The sequence below is a fragment of the Dermacentor silvarum genome, chromosome 9, assembly GCF_013339745.2.
Source record: "Dermacentor silvarum isolate Dsil-2018 chromosome 9, BIME_Dsil_1.4, whole genome shotgun sequence".
NCBI classification, from domain to species: domain Eukaryota; kingdom Metazoa; phylum Arthropoda; class Arachnida; order Ixodida; family Ixodidae; genus Dermacentor; species Dermacentor silvarum.
The window spans coordinates 5396713-5411031 of record NC_051162.1 but is presented as its reverse complement, the minus strand read 5'-3'; the positions used below and the strand labels follow the sequence as shown (position 1 = coordinate 5411031).

Sequence of the window (14319 nt, the reverse complement as noted above, 5' to 3'; positions counted from 1 at the left end):
GTGCAGAAAAAGTGCTGACGCCCACCTCTTCCGCAATTTCTCGGATAGTCATATGACGGTCCCGCATCACCACAGTGTTCACTTTGGCAATGACCTGGTCATTTCGGCATGTTGATAGCCGACCGGAGCGTGGCTCGCTCTCCACCGATGTGCGGCCGTCTTTATACTGGTTGTACCACTCCTTAATCTGTGTGCTGCTCATAGCATCGTCACCGAAAGCCGTCTGAATCTTCTGAATGGTTTCCACTTGGCTGCCACCGTTTCTGTCAAAATTTGATGCAGTAGCGCTGCTCCAGTCGCTCCGCCATTTTACTTGCAATAAAAAAACCGACGAGACCACTGCGCGCACTACCTCACTCAAACGGTGCGTCCCAGTGACTGACGCTATCGGCAGGCGGGAAAAAATTCGTGCATGCGCACGAAGGTTCAAGGTTGGCTGATGCAAGCGTGCTTGTTTCAGATCTATCAGGTGTTCGCAAAAAAAAAAAAAAAGATAAGGTCGGATACTTTTCTAACCGACTTCGTATTTCTTGCTGGAACAGAAACTGTGCCAAGCTAATAACCTAGTAAAACGTGGAAATCTAATTTTGCATAAACTAAATGCATGATCTGTCAAAAACTCATTATTAATAAATTGCTCTATAACACAAGCTGTTTTATTCCGCCAAAATCCGTGCCATGTAACCTCGGTGGCGTACTACACTTACAGGACTCTGTCATTGAAATATCTCCTGCAGCTAAATCCCTGGGAGTAATTTTTAACGAATTTATGCTTTGGGACCACCACACTGACTACTACGCACTAAACTTTTGATGGCTTTAGGCATGCTAAGGAAGTGTATGTATTTTCTTCCAGTCCACCAGAGCCGCTTAGTTTACACTGCTTTGTTTGAATCACATTTGCATTACTGCCATCTCGTATGAGGAAATGGCACTAAGAAAGCGCTGTATAAGCTAATCATAATGCAAAAAAATGCTGTCCGAGCGATTGCAAAGCTGCCATATGATGCACACACAACTCCGTTGTATACTAAACTCAAAATCTTGAAATTACACAATTTGTACGATTTTAAGTTGCTATCCAGCCTTAAATGTGAAATACGTAAGGACACACACTATCTGAGAACATTATCAAACTTGGAAAACAACGCTTCTTTACGCTCATTGAGGAACACAGAACTTTGGCATGTACCAAGATCTCGCACCAACTATGGATTTCAGATGATGCAGTCAAGCGTCCCACAGCTTTTAAACAAATTCCACCTCACGATGGAGGATTTGCGTGTACTTTCGAGAAATGACTTGTATGCGCTTTTTTAGTTCTTTTGGTTACCTAATGCAGTAGTTTCCATCTTGTATCTATTGTTTACCTATTGTTGCAGCTTAAACAGTATTGTTGTTCATGTATTATTTACTTCTGTGAAAGTGTCCGCTATTGTTTAGCAAACCAGTATCGCTGCTGAAACAGTCTTTGTGTACATGTATTACTTAATTCTGCCAAAGTGCCCGCTGCCGGGTACTGGGAGGTGGGGCCAGCCAAGCTATATCTTGTAGCTTTCTTCCCACTTTCCCAACCACATCTCATGGGCAATTTTCTTTTGTACTTTATGTGGTAAAAATAAGTCAACTTGACACGGGAAGCACTCATTCCACTGAAGTTCTGTACAATGCTATGAATACCAAGGCCCTTCGAGTTCTCCCAAACTTGGTCACATGTGTCGAGTGCTCAGAGAGAGAAAAAAAAGAAGACCCACGTGCTGCAGTTACAGTATAACCTTGAAAGTGAACAAGATTTTAGTCTGTTGCAAAAGAAGTATGTTGTAACAGTAATGCTGTTATAGTATGTAAACACTAAATTGGTCTGTTATGACCGGAGTGAATTACAAGTCGCAAACATAGTCGAAGAATGTATTTATTCCTCTCTGTCTTCTGAAAGAAGTTTGTCAGCTTCTTGTCAACTCTTCTTGTCAGTTTGTCAACTCTTCTTGGTTCAGAACAACGGCGAGTTGCTGCACAAGTTTTCGTAGCAGCAGACTGTTCACGGGGAGGTTTCGCAGACGGGCATCACGAAGCCACACCAACGTGCTCTCTTCAACGTTGTGGAATAAAGCCTTATCGTACTCTGGGAGATAGTTTCACTTTCGCATAATTTTGGGCGACTCGGCACCGATAGCGTCTCCGCACTGTGCCAAGCTCGTTATCAGTGCCAGGAGCACTGTCGGCCGTATACTTCGAGGGGTTCGGTGAGCCAGATCTCACTAAAGCGAAACTATTTATGAAACTGCCCGAGAATCAAGCCATCCGTGCCATTAAGCTTGTTTCAGATTAAGTACTTCTTAGAAGACCACACAACCCTTTCATTTGGGGACAGTACCAGGCCACTGCGAGGCCCTTCCGACCAGCTCCGCATTTACAAAGGGCCTCTAATTGGTGCCATCATCTGAGAATCGTCGACTCATTAGGGAGGTTTAGCTTGTCCGGTAAACCCAGGCGAAGCGGGCATTGGGGCGTTGAGGTGGAGGCGTAAACGTGAGCGGCCTGTATGGTGCTGCCACCTCTTGGCTTGCACTGCAATGCTAAAGAGACAGCAGAGTTGATGGGCACGTAGCTAGTCCTGGCTTTTGGGCTAGGCTAAGCACTACCAAGTCATCCCCAGCATTTTCCGGAATTTATTGATTATTGATCCATTATCGATTAGCTATTGATTGGCTATTGCAAGGTATTTGCCACATATTTGGGCTAGGCTGAGCATTCCCAGCATTTTCCGGAGTTTATTGATTATTTATCGAGAGAACATGCCAATAAAACTTCCTCACAATCTATTGTCACAATGCGGTTGCGGCGAGCCCCGCTTCGAAGATACAGTTATTATCGGGAGAAGCAAATGCAAATTAACTCCTCTAATCATTGAAAGGGCTCACATTGAAAAGTTCGGTGATGCTTGTGTTAGAAAATCGTCCCTGTCACTATCCAAGAAAGAGGTGGAATTCCTGCGCATGCGTTAAACATAATAGTTTTCTTTGGCTAGTCTGCAAGTGTGTCATGAGTAAGACGCCGGTGGCGACATAAAAGAAGAAAAAGACGAAGTAAACGGAGCGTTCTGAACGGCGCGAGCGCGCGAGGCGCGTGGCCCGAGGTATGGTCGAGGGAGAAACGGCACTGAGCGAGCATTATCGATGTGGCTCCGGGCCAGGAAGGTCGCATCGCCAGCTCCGCTCTGGCGACGGGAGACTTGGGGGTCTGGCCGAGTCCGTGACGTTGGCCGTCCAAGGTGTGGCCGTCGACCTCGGCAAGTTCGAGTGAGGCTCCTGGACTGGCTGCAGCCTCTCACGGCAGGACCGGGCACCCCAGAAAGGACCCCTTTTCCACGGCAGACCGGCACGTTCGATGATCCCCGGAACGCCACGTCGGCACTCGAGAAAGAAGCTGGACGGAAGCGGCGGCCGAGCACGTCGCTAGGCCTAACCCGTCACCTCTCCCGGCCACGTCAGCAACAGCGACCGGGTTACCCAGGCTCCTGAGACGAGCGAGTTGAAGGGTAGGACCGACTTCAATGCAGCAAGGTTTATGCGACGGTCGGCGAAAAGACAGCCACATGGAGAAAGATCCCACGAGATTCCCGCCGGGAAGAAACGTGCAACGAGAACAACGAACTCAGTAAGAGCGTCCCACCCTAGTAGCGCCACAACAGTAGGCCAGAGTTGCCAGACTTTCGAGTAGAAAACGTCCAGAATTAGTGTAGGTGCAGTTAAGGACATGTTTAGTGTTTATTAGTTCCTTAGGTTGTATTTTTGTCAGCATTTATTTATTCATTGTTCAGTGTGTATTTGAGTCTTTGGTTTGAGGTTTTTGAGTTTGTGGTGTGATTAAATATCTGCTTGCTGTGTTGCCATGCGTCTTCCCTCTCCATCTCTCATAACACCTGCACGCCCCCCCGAGATCAGTGTCAAAACACATCACAAAGTGTGTCATTATATCCTTTTACCATGTGCTTTGTTGCCTTGCCTTAGTCTGCAAGTACATTGTACTATCATGTACCGTGTCAGTAGACACGTGCTTGTGAAGCGAGTGGAAGAAAGTGAGGGTATAAAAATGGCGTCCATCCCGGAAATAAGTTGTTGTTGGAAGTTAGCGCCTGTGTGTGTCTTCGTTCTTCCTCTACGTTCGTGTGTTTTTTTGTGCTACAAGAAGAAAATCTGCAAACATGTTACACCAAGAAGTTCAAATGTCTACACTGATGGGGAAGTAACTTGACATTCTGCAGGGATTTATCAAATAAGGAATATCTGCCTGCAGTCAATTGATGTTGGTTTTTTCCAAGCTGCTGCTCCCAGAGCACCCTTGGCCACTTCCAGCCCTGTTTGTTGGCAAGTTAACCATATTCTTGATTTGAGGCTTCTGTCGACATTGTATGGATAGGTAACGCTTAATGATGAATGTCATTGTTACCACGAACGGGCTTAATTAATGAAATGTTTTTTGACTTGGCAATGTGCAGTGGAGGAGCAGCGCCAGCGTGCCTTTGCCTTGTGCCTGGCCGCTCTGCTGGGGGAGGGTGTCTACAACTTTGGTGAACTGGTGAGCACCCATGTCTCTTCTGCACTGGACCTCATTCACTGCCATTTCACTCTGGCTCGATGTAGTAAAGCTATGAGGGGTGCTCTGCATAGTTTACAATAGAATGTTGTTGTGGGTTATGGAACCGGTTATATTACAGATTAGAGCACTGCACGGGCCGGATTTTTCGGCTCGAGCCCGGCCCAGGCCCGCTTTACAAGGCCCGAGACCAGCCGGCCGTACATGACCGAGACCAGCCCGGGCCCGGGCGTTCATTACTAAGCTTAGCTAGGGCCCGCATGTGCATGCATGACCAGGCCCGGCCAGTAAGAGAAAAAAAAAAATCTTTTTTTACTTACACATTGTACCGTATCTTTCAGCCTCACGTTCTCGAGGTTTAATCAGCTGCAGTATATAAGCAATAAAAGGCTTTGTTTCTCCCATGGGAACATCAGTAATCCGGCCCATTGCCTGGGCTGCTATTTTTCCGCTGGTGCCCATGCACTTACCTTGATTTGTACAATATGAAGATATGATGCCATTTAGTATGCAAATATACGGTTGTTTCATTTTAGCTGTATCAAAGTTTTAAAAATTGCCTGTTGCAGATTGCACAATTATATAATAATCCTTGATCTAAACTACTCGATGAGGCGGTCATTATTTGCACGAGAAAACAGAACACCTAATTGAAGAATTAACATAATTATGCTAAGTAACTTTTTCATTAATTATTTTACGGCACATCTTTCAATCTACGAATTACAGCCGCTGAGTTCGCAGGCGTATCCACTTGGAATGAATTCTCAGAACTGAACCAGTTTCGAGATAATATTCAAAGTGTCCGACGAAATCAATCAAATCAAATCAATTTATTCTCCAATTTACATGCTTGACGGTCATTTTGGACTAAAAGCTACATACGTAGCTTGACGTGACCCAAAACACCAGGCAAAGCAATAGTACGTCAGCAAACAGTGTGCGCACATGTACAATAAATCACATATATTTCCAGCTGTCGCTGGAATTTCTCACGGACGAAATAGCTATGAACGGAAAAACAGAGAATATTTCCATCACGGCGAGTTAAGAGAATTGGGAAAAGTTTTAACAGAATGCATTTTAAACAGCACTACAATAGCAATCATCATCATTATCATCATCAGCCTATATAAAATATACAATAGCAATACTAGCTATACAAAACAACGCAACACCAGCTATACAACATAGCATGAGACTGAATTTTACAAGATTAACATTTGCTAAAACGAAACAGGATGTACATTATATACTCAGAGCCATACACGAAGGCAGAATAATAATCACATCAGATATATTACAAGCTACCAACGTATAGGCTGAGTTCTTTCTTACTGAAATTATCGACATTTTTGTATTTTTCAAAGTGAATGGTAGGTTATGTATTAACGACTGATGCTTATAGAGTGTTCTGAAGTATGGAATTGACCATATCTCAGGATTTCTTGTGTTCGCATTAATGCGACGACGCTCTAAGGAGGATAATTGTTTTATGTAGTTACAAGCTAATTCTGACGCGAATGGCCTAATGGATGGTGAAAACGCCTAATTGAATATTACGCTAATTAACTTTTTAATTATTCATTTTAAGGCACATCTTTCAATCTACGAATTATAGCCGCTGAGTTCGCAAGGCGATACTATCCACTTGGAATGAATTCTCAGGACTGAACCATTTTCGAGATATTAATTTTCAAAGTGTCCGACGAAATGAATGGGCGTTCCAGTTAACTTTTTGAGGAAAACGCTGTTTTATGCATTGAAGCACAAACGTAACTGGCCTTAGCGCTAAAATAATGCAATAGTATCGACACTGGTAATAGTGCGATCGCAAAAGCGGTAACATGGAAATGGTTTGAGGAGTGGTTCTCTGTATAATTTTTTGGGCGTCTGCGTCAGCAGGCGTTTGGTGTGTTGCGACACCACGGACCCGAGCACATGAGGGTTGGCCCCTCCCGCGTGTAACCGTGCGCGGCTTAGCCGTGTTCGGGGAAAAGAAGATCCTGGAGGTGGAGCCGATGCCGGGTGTTTGGACCTTTACGGCCCCTCGGTGGAGGCAACACACCTCTTTGGCCTCCGCTTCGCGTAGACGGCACCTCCGGACTGACCCACCCGGGGGAAATCGGTAGTCGCCTTTTCCTGTCTCTCTCTCCCCAATCTTCGTCTCTCTCTCATACTTTTTCGCCTTTCCTGTCTTCTACTCTCTTCCATTTACTTCCATTCTCCCTGGCGGCATGGGTTAACCGTGTGTGGCTATCCTACCTTGGGTACACCATATTTGGTTATAGTAGCGGCGTACGACTGGCGTCACGCAGACTTGTGCACAAGCTCTGCCGCGTCCCCTCGTTGGGCTCCGTGGTGGGCGGTCGGCGCTGTTGCCGAACTCGAACGTTTTCTTATGGCAGCGCAAACCTCTGTTGTCTATGATCGACCTCTGAAAAGAGGCCGCACCGAAGCAACGTTTCAGTTCTCCTTTCGGAACAATGTCCCAGCATTCCCCAAGTACCATGTAGTGCATAGTGAAAATAACATACCCGTAAGAAAGCTTTCACCATTTCTGGTGGCCAAATGCCTGAAAGACAAAATTGGATCAACATACAAAGCCTCAAAAATGTCTAGCGGGGACCTCCTCCTAGAACTAAATGACAAAGATCAAGTGCAAAAGCTCTCAGAACTTACCAGCATTGGCGACGCGACAGTCTCAATTTCAGCCCACAGAACACTAAATACAAGCAGGGGCGTGATATCCGAGGAGGACTTCCTTGGCTTGAGTGATGAGGAACTGCTCGAGGGTTTCCAAGAACAAAACGTGACTAAAGTACAAAGAATTGTCATCCGAAGAAATGATCAAGAAATTCCGACAAAACATGTTATACTTACCTTTGGGACAAGCGAAATGCCTACTTCTCTGAATGCAGGATACGTAAAAGTAAATGTCAGACCATATATCCCCAACCCCAGACGATGTTTCAAATGTCAACGGTTTGGACATGCTTCACACGCATGCCGAGGACAAACAACATGTGCCAAATGCAGCTCCAATGACCACCAATCTGACAATTGCACTCCTTCTCCAGACTGTGTTAACTGCAAAGGGGACCATCCAGCTTACTTGCGGTCTTGCCCTTGCTGGAAAAAAGAAAAGGAAGTAATTGCACTAACTGTTAAAGAAAAAATCTCGTTCTTTGAAGCACGAAAGCGATTGTCCTACCTTTCCAGAAGAAGTTACGCCGATGTGACGCAGGTGGGGGCAGCGTCACAGAGGCCTCGGGAGTCCTCCGAGCCCACGCACAGTGGTCCCGCAGTGACCCCTCCCGCCCCCGTGGTGGCAGCAGCCAGAGCTGCTCCATCGTCTCCGAAGGGCCCGCAGACACCAGTATCGCAAGGCCCTAAACTCAATCGAACTCCACGGCCCGAGACACGTGTCCCGGCGGCCAACTCTCGATCCTCCAGCGCCTCTGAGAGAGCGATGGAGGTCGACGCAAAAACCCCGGTGTCGTCGACACCGAAGGACAAGCGCTCTCTCGAGCGCGCCAAGAGGGACAAAGTCCCAATAACCACGTTAATTAAAAAGTGATAACCTAAAGGTTATCCCTCCTTTCTAATAACTCTCTCCACACCTAAGTCACCTAACATCTTATATCTTATAGAATCATAATGCCATCTTTTACCTTTATGTTTTAAAATGGCTTTTATTATCCACTGGAACTGCAGAGGACTTTTACACAACTTAGGTGACATAAGAGATATACTGAATAACTTCTCCCCTGTGGCTTTGTGCCTACAGGAAACAAACTTATGTGACAAAAACATTAACATCTTAAAAGGCTTCACTGTTGTACGGCGCGACCGTACCCAAGCTAACCGGCTTTTGGGCGGTGTGGCTGTGGTTGTGAAACACGGAATTCCAGCTAGAGCAGTAACCATTAATAGCCACATAGAAGCCGCTGCTGTCACCATTTTAGCACATAAAACCATTACCATCTGTTCCCTCTACATTCCTCCACACACACAGTTCACTGTAAGAGATTTAGACCTTATTTTAGACCAGCTACCGGAACCATTTCTGATAGCGGGAGATTTTAATGGGCATAATACACTATGGGGGAGCAAAAAAACTGACCATAGGGGACAAACAATCGAAGATTTTATTCTAAGTAATGAACTATGCCTTTTAAATACTGGTACGGCCACGTACTGCTCCCCTAGCACAGGAGCTATGAGTTGCCTTGATTTCGCAGTGTGTTCCCCATCTCTGTTCACCGATCTTCATTGGACTGTAATAGCTAATCCCTACGGTAGTGATCATATGCCTGCAGTCATAAAACTAACATCCGTACTGCCTATAACACTTTCTAGGCCACGCCGTTGGAAACTGCACCTAGCAAACTGGCCTCTCTTCACTGAAAAAGCCAGTTTAGAAAAAGTGATCTTAGATGACCTAAACATAGACGAGGCGAATGAGAGGATTACTGCTTGCATAGTTGCTGCGGCGGAAGAAGCTATTCCCCAATCTTCTGGATTCTTAAGGAAAAAACTAAAACCTTGGTGGACGAATGAATGCACACAAGCTAAAAAACTTCAAAACAAAGCATGGGGTATCTTCAGAAGGTACCCAACACAAGATAATCTTTTATCATTCAAAAAAGCGAAAGCGAAGGCGAGGTATATCCGTAGGCAAGCAGAAAAAAATTCATGGAAAAATTACATCTCATCAATTAACAGTTCAATAACATCAAAGAGAATGTGGGACCAGGTTCGCAAGTTTAGGGGCGACTATGCTCCCTACACAATCCCCATACTCTCAACTCCAGGCACGCAAACAAGTCTACAGGAAGAAGCAGACATATTAGGCGAGCACTTCTACACCATATCTAGCTCAGCAAACTATTCCGCAACATTCCTAAAACACAAACAGTCCGCCGAAAAACAAAAGCTTCCGACAATGGGAAGTTCAGATAGACCGTTCAATGCCTCCTTAACACTCCACGAAATAAACAGAATAATCTCTTCGGGTAAGAAAACAGCACCGGGTCCTGACAAAATACATTACGCTATGTTAGCCCATTTGTCCCAGAAAGCGGTGGATGCCTTGTTGCGTTTTTTTAACACGATCTGGAAAACGGGTAAAATGCCTGCAGAATGGAAAAAGGCTATTATTGTTCCCTTTCTGAAGGCGGGAAAGTCGCCAAATACACCTAACAGCTACAGACCTATAGCACTAACAAGTTGCCTCGCTAAATCCTACGAAAGCATAATAAATATAAGACTAACATACGTTCTCGAAACAGATAACTTACTAGACACTCATCAGTGTGGTTACAAGAAAGGCTGCTCAACAACTGACCATCTTGTTCGTCTTGAACACACCATACGTGAGGCATTCCTTTATAAACAGCACTGCCTAGCGGTGTTTTTCGACCTAGAAAAAGCATACGACACCACATGGAGGTATGGCATTCTACAAGATCTAGCAACACTAGGAATACGCGGCAGAATGCTCAACTGTCTGGCCGATTTTCTGTCAAACCGAACATTTCAAGTCCGTCTGGGAGCAACACTGTCCCGAGTCTTTGTTCAAGAAAATGGCGTCCCACAGGGTTGCGTATTAAGCACTACTCTCTTCGTGGTGAAGATGAACTCCATAAATTCAGTTATATCGCCCAACATTATGCACTCTTTATATGTCGACGACCTTCAAATTGCGTACCGTGGCTCGGGTATGTCTACATGCGAAAGGCAAATCTAGATAACAATTAACAAGTTGACGCAATGGGCCGATAAAAATGGATTTCGGTTTTCTACACAAAAAACTGTGGCAGTGGTATTTTCACAAAAAAGGGGGTTACACCCTGACCCAGCTCTCAAATTAAATCAAAGCCCGTTACCGGTTAAGCAAGAGCAAAAGTTCTTAGGAATCATTTTTGATAGTAAACTAAACTTTATCGCCCACATTAACAGCAAACAAAGCACTTAACATCCTGAAGGTCCTATCACGTAAGCATTGGGGCGCCGACCGAACATGCCTGTTACGTATTTACCGCTCTGTCGTGCGCAGCATTCTTGACTACGGTTGCATAGTTTACGGGTCAGCAAGGCAGTCGTACATCAAACGTCTTGACCCCACGCACAACCACGGACTACGCTTAGCAACTGGTGCGTACAGAACCTCACCAGTAGAAAGCCTATATGCTGACAGTAACGAACCCTGTTTGGAGCACCGAAGAGCTTTGCTTACGACTTCATACGTGCTCAGAATCACAGCTTTACTTAATCATATATGCCACACTCTTGTTACTTACACCACACACAGAACACACTATGCTAACAAACCACATAGCGTGAGACCACTTATCCTTCGATTCGAAGATATGTGCCAAAGCTACAATGTTCCGAGTGAGGCTCTCAAGGTTGCCGAAAGACCGAACAGACTCCCCCCATGGCATGGTTTCGCACATTTTTGCGATTTTACCCTAACATGCCACAAGAAAAAAGAAACACCGCTTGAACACATAATGCAAGATTTCTTAGAATTACAAAATAAATACAATGACTACACCGAGTTTTACACTGACGGTTCCAAGACAAATGAACATGTTGGAAGCGCAGTTGTATCGGAACACTGGGAAAATTGTCTTAGGTTGCCACAGTCTGCTTCGGTTTTTACAGCCGAAGTATATGCCCTGCTTATGGCCTTGGGAAAAAATAGTAACAGAAGATTATAAACAAGCAGTTATCTACACAGATTCCCTTAGTTCACTTAATTCTCTCCATAGAAAATCAGAGTGTGAACCTTTTCTCGGCTGCATCCTGAGAATGCTCGGCAAATGTGAAAAGAATGGTAAAATAATTCGTCTCTGTTGGGTTCCAAGTCACGTGGGAATCCCGGGAAATGAAAAGGCGGACAAATGTGCAGCACTCACAGCCTGTAACAAAATTAGACAAATAAATCTTCCATTCAAGGACTGTGTCCGGGTGGTCCGTGCTGCGACCACCTCAAAGTGGCAACACGAGTGGGGCTGCCAAGTAAATAACAAACTACAAATAGTAAAACCCATACTACAGGAGTGGAAGACATCTTATCACCAGGAACGTTTCATGGAAGTCATTCTATGTCGCATTCGCATCGGACACACACATCTCACACATAACTTTTTATTGAAAAATGAACAACCAACGGTTTGTGATCACTGCCAAGAATCCCTAACTGTGAATCACATTTTAATAACATGTCCGGCGTTGGAGGAAAAAAGACAGAAATATTTTTATGAACTTTACAAAACACTAACACCACTTCATCCATCCCTGATCCTAGCTGAAAATGCACTTGTATCTCTAGACGATGTTTTTAATTTTTTAGATGAAACAGGGTTCTTAAACAAATTTTAAAGCAAATGATCTTTGTTGCTTGAAGCGCTTTTATCAAATTATATATTTTCAACCTGTGCATGGCGCATCATAGCCTTAGTTGCTTTTGCGCCACAAAACCTCACATAACTAACTAATTTGTATAATTTATTTTTCCTTACAATGTTAAAAACAAACAATGTTTGTTTTTGTGGAAAAGTAAAAATAGCGTAGCTTGCACTGCCGGCGCAATGCTAAAGAGACAGCGGAGCTGATGGGCACCTAGCTAGTCCTGGCTTTTGGGCTAGGCTAAGCACTACCAAGTCATCCCCAGCATTCCCCGTAATTTATTTATAATTGATTGATTATCGATTAGTTATTGATTGGCTTTCGATTGTCTATCGCAAGATATTGGCCACGTATTTTGGCTAGGCTAAGCACTACCAAGTCACCCACAGAAGTTTCCGGAATTTATTGGTTATTGATCGATTATCGACTAGCTATTGATTGGCTATCAATTGCCTATCGATGACTGACTAAGTTTAAGTAGCCCCCACCATTCTTAGCTAGACTTATCCAGGCTCAGCTTCGCTAGTTCACAGGTGTATGTGCCATTGCGCTTGGACCCTTTCTACACTGCTACCAGGATCGGCACACTTTTTTTGGATTCAGCTGAAACAGCTCGGCTGTTAAAATGAGAACATCATCTGTTTTAGTATTTTCTTCGATAAGATATACAGTCATCCGATAAAATATACAGTCAAGAGAGCGGTGTGGATCAGAAAACGGAGATAACCGATATTCTAGTTGACATTAAGCGGAAAAAATGAAGCCGGGCAGGCCATGTAATACGTAGGATGGATAACCGATGGATCATTAGAGCTACAGAATGGATACCAAGAGAAGGGAAGCACAGTCGAGGACGGCAGAAAACTAGGTGGGGTGATGAAGTTAGAAAATTCGCAGGCGCAAATTGGAATCGCCTATTGCAAGACGGGCTTAATGGGAGATCGCAGGGAGAGGCCTTCGTCCTGCAGTGGACATAAATATAGGCTGATGATGATGACAGTCATTTTGCACGTGTCACTTCAGCTTGGCACAGAATGCATTGAACCATGCAATGCATAACGGTTGCGTGTGCTCGACGGCCTATTTAGGTCCTTTAATGACCGGGCCCGAGTCTGGCCCGGGCCCGTGGCTTCAAGCCCGAGTCCGGCCCGGGCCCGCGGCCTCAAGCCCGAGCCCGGCCCGAGCCCGCCAAACAAACGCTTCGGACTGCCCGGCCCGCGAGACGGCCCGGGCCCGTGCAGAGCTCTATTACAGATACATACGTTGAGTATTCTCAGTTGTTACATTGATGCTTGTATAGTTTCTAAATTGCTTGTAATAGGTGTCTTTTTTACAGAGAAGTGACAGTGGCGTGGTGGCCACCATCAGTACGGCAGAGTTCCTTTTTGATTTATGGCTTCAGAACAGCGCAACAAGGAAAACAAAAAGATGACTCGGGAAGTAATCGAAGCATTGAAAATAAAAAAACAGTCTTGTATCAGCTGTCCCTCTATTGCGCTACAGGATAAAGAAATCCTGTACCTGAATGGTTAACGTATTGTGGTTTTGCGTTGTGTGTGGCCACGTGTGTGTATAAATCTGCTCTGTGATGTGGAATAAACTTTAGTTGTGAGTCGGCGTTTGTGTTCGTGTGTTCTTTCGTCTTCCTGGTTGTGCCGTTCTGAAGCCATGCATCCGTACCAACTCGCCCAATTGTCAGTGCTACTCAGTGCCTTTTTGATTTCCAATTTGATCCACACGGAAAGTCCCCAGCCTGCACCCATGCATTTCTTTGGGCGCAAACTTTAGTTGCCGTATTTACTCGAATCTAACGCGCACTTTTTTTCCGATAAAATAAGTTAAAAAATTGCGTGCGCATTAGAATTGAGTACGACCCTACATCTGCGTTACCATATAGCCGTCGGCATTTTGAAGTGGCTGCCTCGCACGTGCTTCGAGCCTAGCTACACTCTAGCCTAGTTCCCTCCATGTGCTGCAGTACGCCTGCTTAGGCATTAGTGTACCGTCTGTTTTCCCGTTTTGTACGTCTGCTCAATCACCATAAAGTGCCGAGTTCATCATGATGCCGCATTTAAAAGGAAAGTGATCATGTGTGCAGAGACGGCTGGAAATCTGGCCGCATCACGGACGTTTGGAGAATCGGAAACTTGTGGTGGGACTGTCGCAAACAGAAGGAGAGGATTTCCGCCAGCAAAGCAATGCAGAAGGGTTTCAGTGCACTGAAGCAGGACGTATTCTGCGACGATCCACTTCAGCGATACAATTGCCTTGGCCCTATCTTGAAAGCGGCCTGCGACGCGCTGT

The 14319-nt window shown here is 45.1% G+C and overlaps 1 protein-coding gene across 3 annotated transcripts in view; it reads left to right on the top strand.

Moving 5' to 3' along the window:
* The window catches only part of LOC119465114 (26S proteasome non-ATPase regulatory subunit 13), a 213177-nt gene that overhangs the window by 121145 nt on the left and 77713 nt on the right, over nt 1–14319 (top strand). For all 3 annotated transcript variants that reach the window (XM_049655704.1, XM_049655703.1, XM_037725913.2), the window contains one exon: nt 4499–4578. In XM_049655704.1, coding sequence (XP_049511661.1) covers nt 4499–4578 — 80 coding nt within the window. The remainder of the gene's footprint in view (nt 1–4498; nt 4579–14319) is intronic.